Source organism: Alternaria triticimaculans (assembly GCF_023758025.1).
Source record: "Alternaria triticimaculans strain BMP 0046 chromosome Unknown scaffold_10, whole genome shotgun sequence".
NCBI classification, from domain to species: domain Eukaryota; kingdom Fungi; phylum Ascomycota; class Dothideomycetes; order Pleosporales; family Pleosporaceae; genus Alternaria; species Alternaria triticimaculans.
Window position 1 is genome coordinate 798,697 of NW_026055967.1, and position 15,582 is coordinate 814,278.

Here is a 15,582-nt window from a genome sequence, read left to right on the forward strand (position 1 = left end):
GTGAGGCCAGAAAAACGGCAATCTCGTGTTTGCGACAGCGCTGCGGTCAAGGGCGACATGTCGAGGTGGACATGGCTTGGCGGGAGGCTTCTCCCGCGCGCTTCAGCCCTGGCTGCCGCCGGAGAGGCCTGCATCGTCCATTGGCTGCTCTTTGCTCCGATGGCACCACATCACTGGAATACGCACATCGCCCTGACTATGATCTAGCTTGGGCAGCGTTCTTCCATCGCGTTCATCACGCGGGAACTCGAGTTATGTTCACTCTAAGGGTTGATTTGTTTCCACACGGCTGCTCGGGACGTCCCTGTTATTCAGTGGTCCCGAATGATCGGCATGGATGACATCAACGCGATCCGACTCCACGCATCCATGTGTGCATCGCATCACATATATCACCACCGGGCTGCTACCGGGACAACCTACAAAGGGTCCAGCCATGTCTTACTTCTCACTGTCATGACAGATACACGTCGCGCATTATGTCAAGATTAGTACTATTGATGTTTGGACTAAGGAGGTTGCAGATCCCGTTTCACACCATCACCTGCACCACCGGCAGAAGGAAGCACGTGTCGGCGATAATTCCAAAGTCTGATTCCCGAACCAAATGTACTTCATGGCATTAATTAGAGTTTCTCGATGCAGGTCGTCTCCCGAAGTCTCGCCAAAAGGAACACGGGAACCACGCGGCGGCTTTCGAGGAGTTTGGTAGAGATGGTTTCACCCAAACTAATGCAGTGAAACACAGTCAGCTTCCGTCCTACAATTCCTCGTCGTCCGTCTCGTCATCGTCGTCGTCGTCCGCTGCTGTTGCCGCTGTTGCTGCCGCTGGAGAGGGCTGTTTCTGTACAGTTTCACTTCGCGTCGTTCTCTTCTGGAAGGGAAGTGCTCGAGGTGGTGGTACACCCTTGCTTGCCGTGGCTTCACTTCTAGAACTCTGTGCAACAGAAGTTGCTCTCAGCGTCTCGGATGACCTGCCTCTGGGGTGTGGTGCAGGTTCATCCTCCTCGTCTGTTTCATTGTCGGACTGCTCTGGGGTCATGGGTTCGGGCATTTCTTCGTCATCCTGCTCTTCGACCTTGGCCTGATCGATTTCCATCTGGTCACTGTCTGCATCTGGTGTTGCCTCTGGTTCTGCTGCTTGTGCAGGAGCTTTGCGCTTCGACGTTCGTGATGCGCCTGCCTTGCGAGTCTTGGTGTCTGCTCGGGTCGACTGTACGGCCGCCGCTAGATATTGTCAATATATGACTACGTCACAACGACGTCTTACTAACCTGTGGACTTGTCGACTTTTACGCCAGCTAGCAGACGACTCTGGTCCCGGATCTTCCGCTTCTTCTCGTTTAGCAATTGCATGAACTGCTGGAGCATGGCAGTCTCGGTGTCATTCTTAGTTTTGATGAAGTCATCCAGCTGCGCATTGAGTTTGGCGAGGGTGTGCTGCTCGCTCTTGACTTGGTCTTTCAAGTTGACCACCTGCTGCAACGTTTTGGCGTGCGCCATGGCTGATGCCTGCGCCCACTCGAACGGGTTGAACTCAAACTCATCGTCTTCTGGAAGGACAATCTCACCCAGCGTGACCTACACACATCAGACAAATCTATCTTGGAGAGCACAATGCTGCCCACCTTGATGTTCCCAACGTCCTGGCGAAAAGAAAGTTCTAGGTTCTTGTTTTTCAGCGTGTAGACAATGCGAACACCGTCCAAGATGTCGGTCTGGCCGATTTCGGGCTGTTGCTGGAGCAGAAAATGAGACACGACGGCGGCCCACTCGTCGTCGCTGCCCTTGAATTTGTGCTTGAGACTGGCGAGATTGCGGTGCGTGACTGGGGCGCGTCAGATGGCGAAACACAGACGCGCTGTGGATGATGTCTTACTCGAAGTCACATATGGGGTTTCGCCCTCGCAGCCCACCAGTCTGACATCCAGCGGGTGGCTGCCCTGCTGCAACACTTCGATGACGACGGTCTCGCCGCGGCCATCCGCAGGCTCGACTGGCAAAATATAGCGGCTCGCCATCGCTGCGATGGTGTGCACAAGCTAGGCGGAACTGCGGGAGGGAGCCCAAGTGGGAAGGTTTGTGATGGTGTGGCCAGGGAGGCTAGTCGCGATAGTGAGAGCGGCCAGGAACAGGTACCGGGCGTTTCACGTGGTAGGGAATCTATTGAAACCGTAACCTGAACCACGTCTACCTGAGACGGCAGGCACGGGAGGTTATATTTGTATGTAGATAGTAATGTCACTTGCGTGGTGGTGGTGCCCAGGTGGGTGGTGCCGTCGCAGGCAGCACCCGCTGGGGTGAAGGACCACTGAAGGTTAGTGTTTGTTGATGTCCAGGCATCCGCCCGGGACGCGAATCGAGCGCGATCCGCACCAGTCGCGCTGATGGGGGCAGAAACAAACATGGGTGCTATACAGGGCGCGGTATGTGGCGTGGTATATACATAGGCAGTCTCTGGTTGCATTGTTCCTGCATATGTAGGCTCCCACGACAGCTGTACTTCCAGACTCATCGCCGTCATCGTCGCCCTTGCTGCAGGGGTGCCGAGTGTGTTATTCGTACCGACACGCGTGGCCTAGCGTGCGGGCCAGCCTGCAGACCGGCCTTTGTCTACTTACCGCCTTTGTGCTTCGCGTAGCCCTGCAGGAACCTGCAAGCGGTGCCAGACGACCCTCCAAGGCCCACAGCCCAACCACCTCAGTACCTCGCGCGAAGATCCTGCACACCCACCTTACACCGCACCTGCGATATCCGCGCGACAGCTCCACCGAGCATGGCGGCCAACAACCGCTCCTTCGCGGCGCGCATCGCCTCCATCACCTCGCAGTCGACCCAGATGGAGACATGGGACGACGGCGACTTCGACGACCGCTCCGACGGCCTCCTGTTCAAGAACTCGACGGTCCATTCACTCTCTTCGCGCATGAGCGTCCGCTCCGAGACCGAATCCAATGACGACTGGCAGATTCTGATTACGCCAGGCGACCAAGCAACCAACACATCCGCCATCAAGACCGCCGCGAAGCAGGCCGGCATCCCCATCCCCACGAGCGTGCCGTCGTCGGCGCTCCTCGGCGGCTCAATCAAGAGGCTGGGCAAGAAAAAGTCGACCAAGAAGATCGAGGTCGACGACGACTGGGGCAACGACCTCGAGCTGCCCACCAACGCGAAGGAAGGACTGAAGCTGAAGGCGCCCAAGCCACGCACGCCGGCGGAAGAGGACGATGACTTCGACTGGGGCGAGGGCTCGCTCGGCATCCGCTTCGCAGGCACGCGACAGGGCACCCGCGGGGCACGCAGCTCGTCCGTGTCCGCCATGAGCCCCAGCCTGGGCAGCATCATGACCATGGAAAGCGAAGACGACGACCTGGGCGGCCTTGTGCTGCCCACCGAACCCATGGACTTCAGCGCGCGTCTCGACAAGCTCAAGAAGGCCGAGCAACCACCAGCACCACTAGCCGCAGAGCCATCGCTCCTTCCACCGCTGCCATTGCGCGAGCAGTCCCTCACGCCGACGCAACCAACACAAACCACGTCGATCCCTACCCAGAGGCCGTTCCAATCGCCGCCCCAATCGCCCATCGCTGCACCACTATCTCCTTCCCCCTTCAGCAGCCCCACGCCTATGAGCCCCAAGGCACTGGCACCATCGCCCAAAGCCAAGCCCGTGGTCCAAGAGGAGGACTTCGAGGATGGCTTCGATTTTGGCAATGGCGAGATCCTGGACCGCCAGAAGCTGACGCTCAACAAGAACATTGTCGTCAAGAAGCCCGCGACCAAGACCACCGCCCCACACGCTGCTCGTCCCGCTACTACCATCACCTTCACCGACAGACCCACTACCTCGCGGATACCCAGGCCCCTGCCCTCCATCGCGAGTCGGACCAGGCTAACCCCTGTGTACGAAAGCGGCGCGTCCACTTCCAACTCGACTCGGACCATGCCTACTACTACCAGCGCACAGCTGCTCCGCGCGAAGCGCTCTGCTCCTGTCCTCCGCAACAACAACACGAGCCAAGCACCACGCATGCCATTCCTCCCTGCTGGCGGGGCCTCTTCCCAATCGCACCACGTCATGTCCAAGAGCACTTCGCAAGCCCACCTTCGCCGCGACTCTGACCCTCGCCGACCCCAGTCTCCCTCGATGCGCTCCTACTCGCGCCTGTCTGGCGGTGGCCACAACGAGACGCCTAGTCGTGCTGGGGTGAGACGTGATCAGGCTCCCTCTGCCCTTGCACGTCATCCACCCCCAAAGAAGCTGACACAGCCTCAGCGCAAGCGAAACTTTGGCGACGGCCATGAGCTCGACCTGTTCGATGACTTGCCTACTTCAGCTTCCAAAGAGAAGCAATTCGAAAAGGTGCCGCGCAATGTCGCCAGCAACAAGTCGCTGCGCCACCAGCCGAGCAACTCACGTCTGCCGATGCCTGATCGCATGGCGACGCCTCTGCCCCAGACTCCGCGTAGTCCTCCCAAGATGGACCACACTCCTCGCTTTGCTCGCGACACCGCAGCAAGCAGGAACGCACGTGAGCAGCGCTTGGCAGGTACGAGGTCTCGAGCAGAAGGTCCCATTTCCTCCAGGCCCGTTAGCTGGGCTGCCCAAGTGGCCGCTCGTAGCCCTCATACCAGTCCATCTGCTCACAGGAAGAAAGGCTCAGGACAGAAGCCGCAGTTGATCAGGCAGATGACGCAGCCCTACACACAAAGTACAACACCCCTCTATTACTTCCCAGCACCTACTGACCACTATGTAGACGAGAAAGGTATGATTTACAACCCAACTTTGCAACGTTGGGAAGGAAACGAGGAAGCCCTTGTTTCGTTCTCACACCCTAATACTTCCACTACGACCCTCGCCCTGACCACGGCGAGCACGCCTACCTTTGCCCCGCCCGGAAACCAGATGAGCCGCAGCCATGATCGTTCACAATCGATCTCGCACATTGCCCTTTCGTCCATTCATGCCGGCCAAGAAAAGAGGAGCTTCTCGTCGCGAGCGGCCAAGCTGGCCCAGCCCCCAGCGCCCGCCCCAGTACCGTCTCCACCACGCCCTGCTTTGATCTCCCAAATCTCTGTCCCACGCCAAGTCCAATATGAGGGCCGCATGGTGTTCGATCCTGTCAAGATGACCTGGCTCAAGGCGCCTCGACCATCGAACGACATTGGATCACCTTCGGAAGTGGATGAAGATGAGGACCCATTCGCCGGCCTCGACGACCTCAAAGATAATGAGAGTGTCGCCGGTGGCAATGGCATGGGCGGTACCGGCACACCGAACCCCGATGATCCAACCTTTGTGGGCGAGGAGTTCGATGTCGGCCCTGGCTTCATCCGGCGACAGAAAGACGAAGAAGCCATCTGGCGACGACGCGTCGAAGGCTGGGTCGGCGGCCTTCGCGACAACGGCGAACACCGAGGCGGCTGGCGATGGGCGATACGCGACTTCGCCGCCAGTGCCTCTGCTGGCCACCCAACCTTTTAACGACCACGACACTACGACACCACGACCTTGTACTATATGTGCACGCACACCCATACTCACGCTCACGATTTTATGATTGCATCGCAGATGATTTGGTCTTTCGGCGCATTTTGCTGGACTATGATCCACAAAAGTAATGAGACGTGCCTTGGAATGTCTTTTTGAGATATCCCCTGCTTTGAGTGTTATGATGGGCGTGTTTTGGATAACCGCCTCACTCTTACGAACAACGCATTTAACGACCTTTACGATTGCATTACACATGCTTTTACAGAAAGAGCTTCGCTGCTCGACACACGACGACACATACATGACTACACACGATTTCCTTTGTTTATGATCTACGGCGTTTTTGGGTATTGTCTTCAGTACATACGAGAGCATCTAATACTATATCCTTGCTCGCTACGAGACGAAATGAATTCTATTATGTTATCAATGTCCCTGTGTGCTTCTTGGTGATGAGACTGGTCTGCTAGAAGCTGGGAAGGCTACGTCATCCGTTCAGGGGCATGAGTTAATCATCCGCCCAAAATAAACGACCTAGGAGTCTATTGAATGTCCAAATTTCGAGTAGCTTCCTTCCATCGAATCTGGTACGGTGATTTCGGTTCCATCCCAACAATGAGCTCGAGCGATCACGTGTTGGAGACGAAGATGCTGCCTAGGTGCTGCCTTAGGCATGGTCAGAGTCGTAAGAATTTACAATGCGTTGTAACTGTGTCGAGTTTCATCTTGCTACCAACGTGTACTGCCACCTGCTTAGTTTCGCCCTTGCATGAGGTAGCTCGGTGATGTGGCCGCTACTGGAGGCTTCTTTCGGCCCACGGACGGAGTCATAATAGCGGGGTCGCTGGTCACACGCCCAACGTGACCCACTGCCCGTCACACAATCCTGCCGGCGGTCACCGCTCCTCCCACCCTATATCATGTCGCGCTCCAACGATCCAGGTCACTACTTCCAGACGACGTATGGGCTTCCATCCATCTTCATCCATCTTCCTTTACTTTAGCTGATAGCATGTAGCTCCTCTCTCGAGGAGACAGCTCGCAAGGCTGCCAAGTCCAAGAACACCAAGGGCAACCCCCTCAAGCTCCCCTCCAAGATCCTCGCACTCACCGCGGACCCGCACGATGAGAACAACATCTACGTTGCCGAAGCAGCCGGCAACGTGAAGCGCATCAACATTGAAGTCGGTCAGACCTCCGTTTCTCAGCCGCCTCGTGGCTTCACTCCAGCTATGAGGTCATCGCTGACAGCTCCCCTTGTAGACTAATAAGGTCGCTGCTACCTTCACAGGGCCCGTAGCCCCTCTCACGTCCGTTGCCGTTTCCTCAAAATCCGACACGCTATTTGCGGGGTGCTGGGACAAGTCGATCTGGTCATGGACCCTCTCCACGCGCAAGCCCGCCAAGCGCTTCCAAGGCCATAGCGACTTCGTCAAGGCCGTCATAGCATTCACGCTACACGGCAAAGAGGTCATGGTGTCGGCTTCACAGGATGCCAGCATCATCGTTTGGGACGTCGCCACGGGCTCGAAGCTACATACACTGAAGGGACACACACGAGGGATTCTCGCTCTTGCGCTAGACCCGGCCGACTACGAGCCCAGCAAAGACACTGCTACAGTCTTCAGCGCTGGAAGTGACCGAGAGATCAGACGGTGGACCATCGGGCTGACGTCAGCCTCTGAGGTTGAACCGTCGCCCATCATCGCTCACGAGACAAGCATCGACGCCCTACACTTTGATTCAGACGGCGATCTATGGACAGCTTCAGCAGACAAGACGGCCAAGTGTCTCTCTAGAGGCCGTGAGTGGGCAGAGGATTCGACATTCGAGCACCCTGATTTCGTCCGCGATGTCGCCATCGAAGAGGACGGCGGTTGGCTGGTCACCGTATGCAGAGACGAAGAGGTTCGCGTATGGGACAAGAGCAGCGGTAAGCTGCATCACACTTTCAGTGGGCATTTTGAAGAGGTCACTGGCCTTCTTCTGCTAGGCCAACGCGTGATCAGCGTGAGCATTGACGCTACAGTCAGACAGTGGAGCCTCAAGCCTCAAGAGCTTGCCAAGGCCATCCAAGAGGCCGAAGACGAGCGTCTCGGTAAGGAAGAGGACAAGGAACCCGAGCGCAAAGAGGGCATGATGACAGCGGAAGAAGAAGCGGAGCTCGCTGAGCTTCTAGGAGATAGCGATTAGTTTTCGACGAGCGGACCACCGACCGGACTTGTGCTACACCGGATTTCCTGGAATTCGTCGAATGAGCTTGTCCGGTTCAACCGTCCCTCCACCTAGGTAAATTCGAAACGAGACTATAGGCCAAGACAGTCATGATGTACTCCACCACCATCCGGCCAACGGCTTCCAAGGACGAACACGCCTGGCTTTGCGACTACATGGCCTCCGAGCTTCACGGTGATACGAGAAGTACTACGGAGACTGGCCATGCTCACAGCTCAGTTCTAGCAACACTGTTCGTCTGGCCCTGAAACGGGTCGTCCTATGCCGGATGTGGCTTCGGTACCATGGTTGGCTTTCCGCACATTCTCTACACAGAGTAGCTTGGTATTCCCCATTTTCTCCTTTTATGATTGATACGTGGTGCTATTTACTGGTGTCTAGCGTCGTGCCAGGCAACCACCACAGGCATACATACACACCTCGATACGTGACACACCTTCCTTCCAGCAACAGTTTCCTGGCCTTGTTACCCTCACTTCACCGTCTGAGGGATTCTCACACTTCTTTTCCTCCATGCATCACTTTTTTTCGTCGAGCGGCGCTTGCGTTCACCCTTTTATTACGCCATCTCATGTCATCCCGACCACATCGCCGCACCATCGACCGCAGTTGCCAGCCGACACCACGATCGATGCCGCGCGATGAGTTCCTCCTTCTCCACTACCTCCTCCGAGTCCTACGAGTCTTGCAAACACCATTGGTGTAGCGGACAGACAGCCATGAGGGGGACGCACAACCTCACGCCAGGGAGTACTCCCCGCCACCGGTGTCGCCTTCTCAGGTTGTCGCGCGTGGAAGATACCAACAGATGGTAGCGTTCGCGCTACAACAGACGTCAACCGTCCATGGTTCATTGACGCGAGCGCATGCGTCCTCCTCACGGCAGTCCAAGCATATGTAGGAAGTCAAGGCTTCTCTTACTGTTTCTTGTGCGCGTTGTCGACGAGGACAACCGATGACAGGTCCTTCTTGTTGCTGGCAGGGCATGAGCAACCTTACAGAGACTGTCGAGATACCGGTTGGTAAGCTCCTGATGAGCTGAGGCGAGCAGCTTCTGCTCTGGCATGTTTACGGCGACTGCAGTCGACCGCGATTACTATCACCTTTGGTGTCACACGGACAGAGGAGTCTGTTAGTCAAAGGGAGTATTCCCCGCCGCCAGTGTCGTCTTTTCAGATGTACGAGTGTGGAAGAAGCCTGCGATATCGATGCTTCCTTGGAAGTCTCCGACAGGCCTTACGGTCCATGGCGTTCTTTTGGCTACAGTCACTTCCTCTCTTCAGGCCTAAACATGTGCGCATGTCATGGCCGAGTCGCCCTCAACCGTAAGCTGGTCTGGGATATGGGTGGGTGGGGGAGGTGGAGGGGAGGCAACGGGGAGGAGATGGGGAGGAGGTGGAAACACCCCCTCTCTTCCTTCTTCTGGTTCCCTCTTCTTCTGCGTCCTCGCATCTACCCACTTCCCAGACTAGCATGACGGGAGGGTGTACGACTGCGATTGCACCTAAGCTCTCCCTTCACGGACAGCCATGGCTTGCTTCGCGCTTTTGTGTTAAACTCTTCGGAGTACTTTTGGTCTACCTCATTTTGTGTTCCCGGGTTTGAGACTGGTTTGCTCCTTGTCCTCCTTCCGTTCCTGTTGGCTCGAGTTTGGCTCCCCTACCGATTCGCTCGCCTTACTGGTTTCAGGTAGAGTATCCTTTCCTCACAGGGTGGGTGGAGCAGGCAGCAGGGACAAGGTGGGGAGAATGTGGAAACACGGTCTCACTCAACCCTCTTCTTGCTGCTTCCTTCATCTGCCCGCCAAAAAATGCTTCGCGATGAGAACCTGTCAGCAAGGGAAACGGTTCGCCGTTTCCCCGCCACCAGTGTCACCCTGTTCAGGGAGGCGAGCGTGGAAGATGCCTGCGATATGGAGAGCTTCCTCGGAAGTCTCCGATAGACCGTACGGTCCATGGCAATATTGCTCACAGGCACCCTCTACCGCATGTCCCCCGATGTCTTGGCCATTGTGCAAATGGGGAGGTCAGGGAGGCGGTTGGCAGGGGATGGAGGAGAAGGTGGAAGCACTTCCTTCCATCCTTCTCGTTGACCCGTCTTCTTCTGCTGCCTCCTTCATCTTCCCGGCTGCTGCCTTCCGAGTCCCGCCTTTGAGAACCCGATGTTGCATCTTGCTTTCGGGTACGCCCGCGCCTTCAGGTACGCCTGCTTCCTTTGGATCCGTCCGCTGAGTTCGAGTTCACCTGCGCCGTCTGGATACAGCCCGCTCGTTTACGTCCATCCGTTCGTCCGACCGAATACGCTGCCGTCGAGATACCGACACGCGGACTTGTACTGCAGGGAACGTTCGCGTAACCCCGTCGCCAGTGGCACTCTTTTTAGAGGTTGCCGAGTGCGGAAGATGCCAACAGATATTGAGTCTTCCCGGCCTCTGCTCTTGTCTGGAGCAGATGGTTGGGGTTCTCTGACAGACCGTAATGGTCCCTGGCTCAACTTGCATACAAGCACCCGCCTCCCTTCGGAGGACAGTCTCTGTCCTCGCGAATGGGCTGTCGCCGCATGTGTGCGACGGCCTGTTCGTTGGGTGTTCCCGTCCATGCGTGGACTGTTGACAACAGATTGACGGATGGCCCATGGATTCTCTTAGAGAGTCCGTGGTCTGACCGTTGACAACCGATTCGACAGGGTCGCATGGACATTCGTGGAAAAACCTATCGTGTTGAACTTATTGTGTCAAACTTTATCGAGAATTTTATTGGAATCGCCCTTACGGGCACTACAGTGTGGGGGAATGACCGGAGCCGATGGGTCCCGAAAACCCCTCTCGGCGTTGATGGCTAGTACCCTTTCGTTCGTGTTGCCATCTGATGGCATATCGAACACCCTGTGTTTGGTATCCTGCCCGCGTGCCTGCAAAACACGTTGGTTTGGCGTACCATCACAAAAAACGAAAAACATCGACAAAAAAACATCGAAAAACATCGTCCTGGACTGTTGCTACGCCGGCTTGTTTCTATCTTCTCACTGCCCCTTTACGGATCAGCGGTGCTTGGATATCCGGTGTGGCAACGGTCTCTTCTTTGGTAAATTGCAGCCGCTTGCTCCTTTATGAAGTGACTGGGCTTTACCATTCGCCGAGCTCTGTCCTCATCACTGTACGGGATGGAGCGAGGCACCCCCGTGGGATTTACCTGTTGCTCTCGTGTGCGGCGGAGTTTTGACTACGGGGTATGCGTGGCAGACTGCTATCGCGACTTGACCCAGACGACGAATGCTTGTCACGACCTGTTGTTGACGTTTGCTGCGGACGACTTGTTTGTTAGCGGCGAGCTGTCGGCGACGAACTGTAGGCAACTTGTTGTTCGGGTCAGGGAGGAAGCGAGAAAATGTCTCCGGCCTTACCTTTGAGCAATGCAGCCGCCGGCATTAAGGTCTTCACCCTTTGCGCGCTGGCCACACCTCCTGTGGTTTCAGTCGCTGCAACCTAGCGGGGGACTGCTAGCGTGGACTGAGCCGGCTCATCTTTTGAACCTGGCCCGGGAGGAAGCGAAAAGTGTTCCGGTCTTGCTGTTTGTTTCCTACTTCGGTGGGGGACGATGAAGCGAGGTGTCCCGCGGTATACGCGTCGCTTCTTTTTTGTCGGCGACGTTGACTACCTGCGATGTAGCGAGGGGGCAGACTGCTATTGCGGACCTGATAACGTTCAACTTTGGTTGACGGGCTTCGGGCAGGATGCAAAGAGTGTTTGCCATAAAGGAGAAAATGGGTCGCTGGTGGGCGTGCCAGGCGATCGCAAGAGGGGGACGGGCGGTAGAAGTCGGACCCTTGCGCCTCCTCGTGGTGCTGCCTGGATAGTCGACTGCTCTCTTGCACTTGAGTTTGTGTGAGGGGGTGGAAGATGAACTAGATGCTTGGGACGCAACGATGTGTAAGTATGCTCTTTTTCCTTTGGTTGTTGCTAACGGTGGAGTGTGGGTGTGGATTGAGCAGGTGATGTGGTGTCGGGTTGGACATGGATGGCTGTTGTCTTGGGCGCTTGCTTTTATGTAGGCGCTTGCTCTTAGAGCAGAATGAAGGATCTTCTCAATTTATATGCTATCGTTGCCTTGCTTCCCGTGAACTATTGTCTTCCAATGTCCGTCTTCACCTAGACTTCCATTTTGTGCTTCCACGCGCGTGGTCAACATCACATCCAATCACAACAGCTCGCCCCTTTCACTCTCACTTTTACAAGACGCAATATTCTTCTTCCTATTGTACGACGCTCGTCTATTGTACCCAGCCATCTCAATAAACCCTGCACAATCCTCCACCGTAGGTACCATATATTAAGACTACGATCTGTTCTCCTACTACTCTCTTCTACCCCACACACCACCTTACCTACGACACATCCATTTTCCACACTTCCACAACAATCCAACAACCCACTTACCGACTACATCAACATGTCACCCACGCAATCATCATCATCACCGGTGGTTTACCACCCACGATCGGATCCTGGAGAGCTTTCCTCGCAACCTCGAAACCAGCCTGGCGGCTACAACCCGCTGTCCCCCGACTTCTTCTGGGACACAGCATACACCTTCCCCGCCCCCGTGGCAACTACACCCTTCTCCGCGGTCATAAAAACCACTCCGCGAGCCACAACGTCGGCGGCAACCCACCCCACCGCCCAAGCAGTCGATCCTCTCCGCGCTCCGCGTAGTCGGCAAACCAGCCCTGGTAGCTACCGCGCGCAGCCTGCTAAAGGCGCTGTATTCGGTAGTGCACGGTCACCGCCTCCCGCGAACCCTTGGGGCAGCGATGTCTTTGCCAGGATCAAGGCTGATGATGAGGTTGTGAGGGAGCGGGCGAAGGAGGAGAGTGAGAGGGAGGGGGGCGGGTTCCGTCCGAAGATGACGCAGACGTGGAGGGTTGGGGGTGGGGAGGTGGTTGTTGAGGTTTTTGAGGAGAGGAAGTGAGATAGGATGGGATGGGACGGGATGAGATGAAGGAGAGGGTAGTTTTGACGGGAAATGCATCAGTCTACCGAATTCTTCTTCACGTATCTTCTTCTTCTAGATATCCAACATATTACGTTACCTACACGCCCACAACCTTATCCCCAACCGCCTGCGCCATCATCCCCGCATTAGCAACACTACTCTCCAGCGTACCCCCCACCCTCATAAAATTCACCGCCAGCACCTCCAACCCCTTCTCCTCACACAGCTTCCACGCATTAAACCCCACCGATCCTTCAAATCCTGCATCTTACCCTGTTTCCCCTGCACCGCAGCCGTATACCCCTTCTGCATCTCACGAAGATCCTCCGGGCGGACTTCGATCGTACTGGCGCTACGTGCGAGGACGAATATGTAGCGGTGGGGGCGCGGGGAGATGTAGTTGGGGAGGGGAGCGGGGCGTACGTAGGGGGAGCGTATAGCGGCGGTAGAGTAGGAGAGGCTTCCTGAGGGTTCGCTGGAGAGGTTTGTGATGAGCCAATGGCGGACTTGGCCGAAGGTTGTGTCGTTGTTTGTCATGAGGTCCGGGTCGACCATCATTAAGACGAGGTTATCTAGGGTCGAGGTGGGCTGGGTGTGCGATGTTAGTTGACGTAGTGTGTAGGATCATTGAGACTGCTTGCTTACTGCAGGGTCGATGAAAACTTTTGGTTCTTCTTTCGTGTCGGCATTTTTGAGTTCTTTGCCTGGTGTGTCGAGTTTGGCGTTTGGCCATTCTAGAATTAGGTTGTAGGAGGGGTTGATGGTGTCGGGGAGGACGTCTGGTATGACTTTGTGCTCGAGTAGAGCTTGCTTTGTTGCTTTTGTGTTCGCCATCTTGTCTTCTCTTTCAGAACTATGGTAAGGCAAAAGGCACTTGGAATTTACTGCAATATCAACGCGATGTGTTTCGCTCATGTATTATACCTACCAGCAGCCACATATGCCGGAGCAAAGCGCGCATTACGAGTGTTCACGCATCATGCATTATCGCTTTCGGGAACGATCCGCTCTCGTGACTACGCAGCCAAATAGTTGCAACTGGTCTCGGTATGCTTTCTTGGGTTAGTTAATGCGGGTGTGCATCCGAAAACATATGCTGGATCGCCGTTGTGGTACGATTGTAGAGATGACGTTTTTATGACACGCATGAGATACGCGATGGACAGGGGCCAAGTGCTAGCTCCAGAATATCACCGTCGTCACTCAGACACTACACACATGGGAAGACAAGAGTAAACGACTTTAGGTATGCAGTAAAGGTAATCATAGTGTGTAGCTTCGATATGAACTCTTAGTTCTGTGCTACTTCGCGCTTAGCCGCAGCTCGTCTCTGCACTCTGTTAAAGCACTCATTTTGTAGCACGCGCCTTCACTTCCAGGAAACAACTCTACAACGAATCAACGAGTATTACCAGGCACTTCCTGTGGTTGCATCTGGTCCCCAACCAGTTCCGCCGGTCCTCGCATAACCGGGACATCGTGTTCATAAACTGGTGGTAATACTCCCTTGGCCGGCTCGCCGTATCCTGTTTCTACCCTCGTATCCTTCTTCTTCTTATGCGTCCTTCTTCCGATGAAGACGCCCAAGGTAACCAGCGCGATGACCCCGATAGCTGCGCCCACACCAATCCCAGCTTTCGCACCTGTCGATAGGGCGTCGTTGTCATTGTTCGAGGCTGATGCGGTGGGCGAAGGGCTGGGTGAACTGGAAGAGCTTGTCACAAGAGGACTGTTGGTGGAGGATTGAAGAGAAGATGAGACAGATGATGGAAGAGAAGAAGTCGAGAAAGAGCCCAAAAACACAGCATCGACCTGATATTTCGCGAGGCTGGTATCGCTGCAGCAAGCACTTGAATTGCCGCAGCACCAATAGACTGATGTACTGGTATTATCACATGGCGTAACCTGTACATCGTCTTTGCGTTGCTCTATCTGCGGATAGTCGTAAGCTGTTCGTGTTTATCAAGTCAAGATGCGGATTCTTAACTTACTGCACCCGTACACAGATCCTGGCAGCCTCCGGCTTCCCAGTTTGAGAGTGTGCATGTTTCTCGCCAGTACACGCCATTATAGCAAAGACCGTTTGGAAGGCACGTGTCCCAAACCGCGCAACATATGTGGCTGAGCGGATCTGATGTGTCGTTGGAGCAGGGGCGGTAGTTTTCTTTAGTGCCTTCGGATCGCTCGCTACCATCGGGCCAAAAACAGGATTGTGCGCAGGCCAGTGCAAGAAAGGAGAAAAGGAGTGGAATGCGCGAAGACATGCTGTATTGTGTTTGGTGTTGGGCAGGCTGGCAAGGCTGAGAAGTCAACACGGTCGGCGCACGCAAGAGCAAGAGGGGCCCGATGCCTTGTTATATTATGGGCAGATACTACAACATGCTTATGGGCTTGCGACAGTGCAAGCTTGATTGGATACGGCATCCTAACCGGCTCATGAGGCTTGCTGAGCTGTCTGGATCATGTTAAGTATTGGCTACCTCGCACGTCACCTGGCATGAGCTGAACTTGCCTTGCGTACGCCACAAAGCCACCAGGCGATGAATAGGATACCGACTTAATTACACTCGTATAAACAGCGGCCCCGTCACATACATATACGCAATACAGAGAACGGATGTAGATATCTCTCTTGATTCCAATTCCCAACATAATACATACGTATCTTCACCCCTTCATATCCCACCACTCTCCAATGAATCCCCAATTCCCCTTACAGCTCCCCACTGGTCTTTTCCCACCAACGCCATATGATGCTAGCACTATCCCATCCGAGCCATGTGGTCGAACGAACGTATTGGACTTCCGAACTGAAGAATTACAAAGAATAAGAATCTGAGAAAAGAGCTGTAATACATA

General features: G+C 55.2%; 4 protein-coding genes across 4 annotated transcripts; 2 read left to right on the forward strand and 2 right to left on the reverse strand.

The window, feature by feature from the left end:
• Positions 1-760: 760 nt before the first annotated feature.
• Positions 761-2,021, reverse strand: J4E78_007129 (uncharacterized protein; the record flags this gene model as incomplete). Its single annotated transcript, XM_049367737.1, has 4 exons — positions 761-1,227; positions 1,275-1,581; positions 1,629-1,828; positions 1,880-2,021. The coding sequence occupies 4 exons, from the start codon at positions 2,019-2,021 to the stop codon at positions 761-763; spliced, it is 1,116 nt and encodes a 371-aa protein (XP_049220707.1).
• A 755-nt stretch (positions 2,022-2,776) lies between these two features.
• Positions 2,777-5,488, forward strand: J4E78_007130 (uncharacterized protein; the record flags this gene model as incomplete). The annotated part of the gene is made up of 2 exons (XM_049367738.1): positions 2,777-4,712; positions 4,761-5,488. 2 exons carry the CDS (start codon positions 2,777-2,779, stop codon positions 5,486-5,488), a joined length of 2,664 nt encoding a protein of 887 aa, XP_049220708.1.
• A 929-nt stretch (positions 5,489-6,417) lies between these two features.
• On the forward strand, positions 6,418-7,690 carry J4E78_007131 (uncharacterized protein; the record flags this gene model as incomplete). The annotated part of the gene is made up of 3 exons (XM_049367739.1): positions 6,418-6,458; positions 6,516-6,681; positions 6,761-7,690. 3 exons carry the CDS (start codon positions 6,418-6,420, stop codon positions 7,688-7,690), a joined length of 1,137 nt encoding a protein of 378 aa, XP_049220709.1.
• A 5,222-nt stretch (positions 7,691-12,912) lies between these two features.
• On the reverse strand, positions 12,913-13,557 carry J4E78_007132 (uncharacterized protein; the record flags this gene model as incomplete). The annotated part of the gene is made up of 2 exons (XM_049367740.1): positions 12,913-13,311; positions 13,369-13,557. 2 exons carry the CDS (start codon positions 13,555-13,557, stop codon positions 12,913-12,915), a joined length of 588 nt encoding a protein of 195 aa, XP_049220710.1.
• Positions 13,558-15,582: the final 2,025 nt, after the last annotated feature.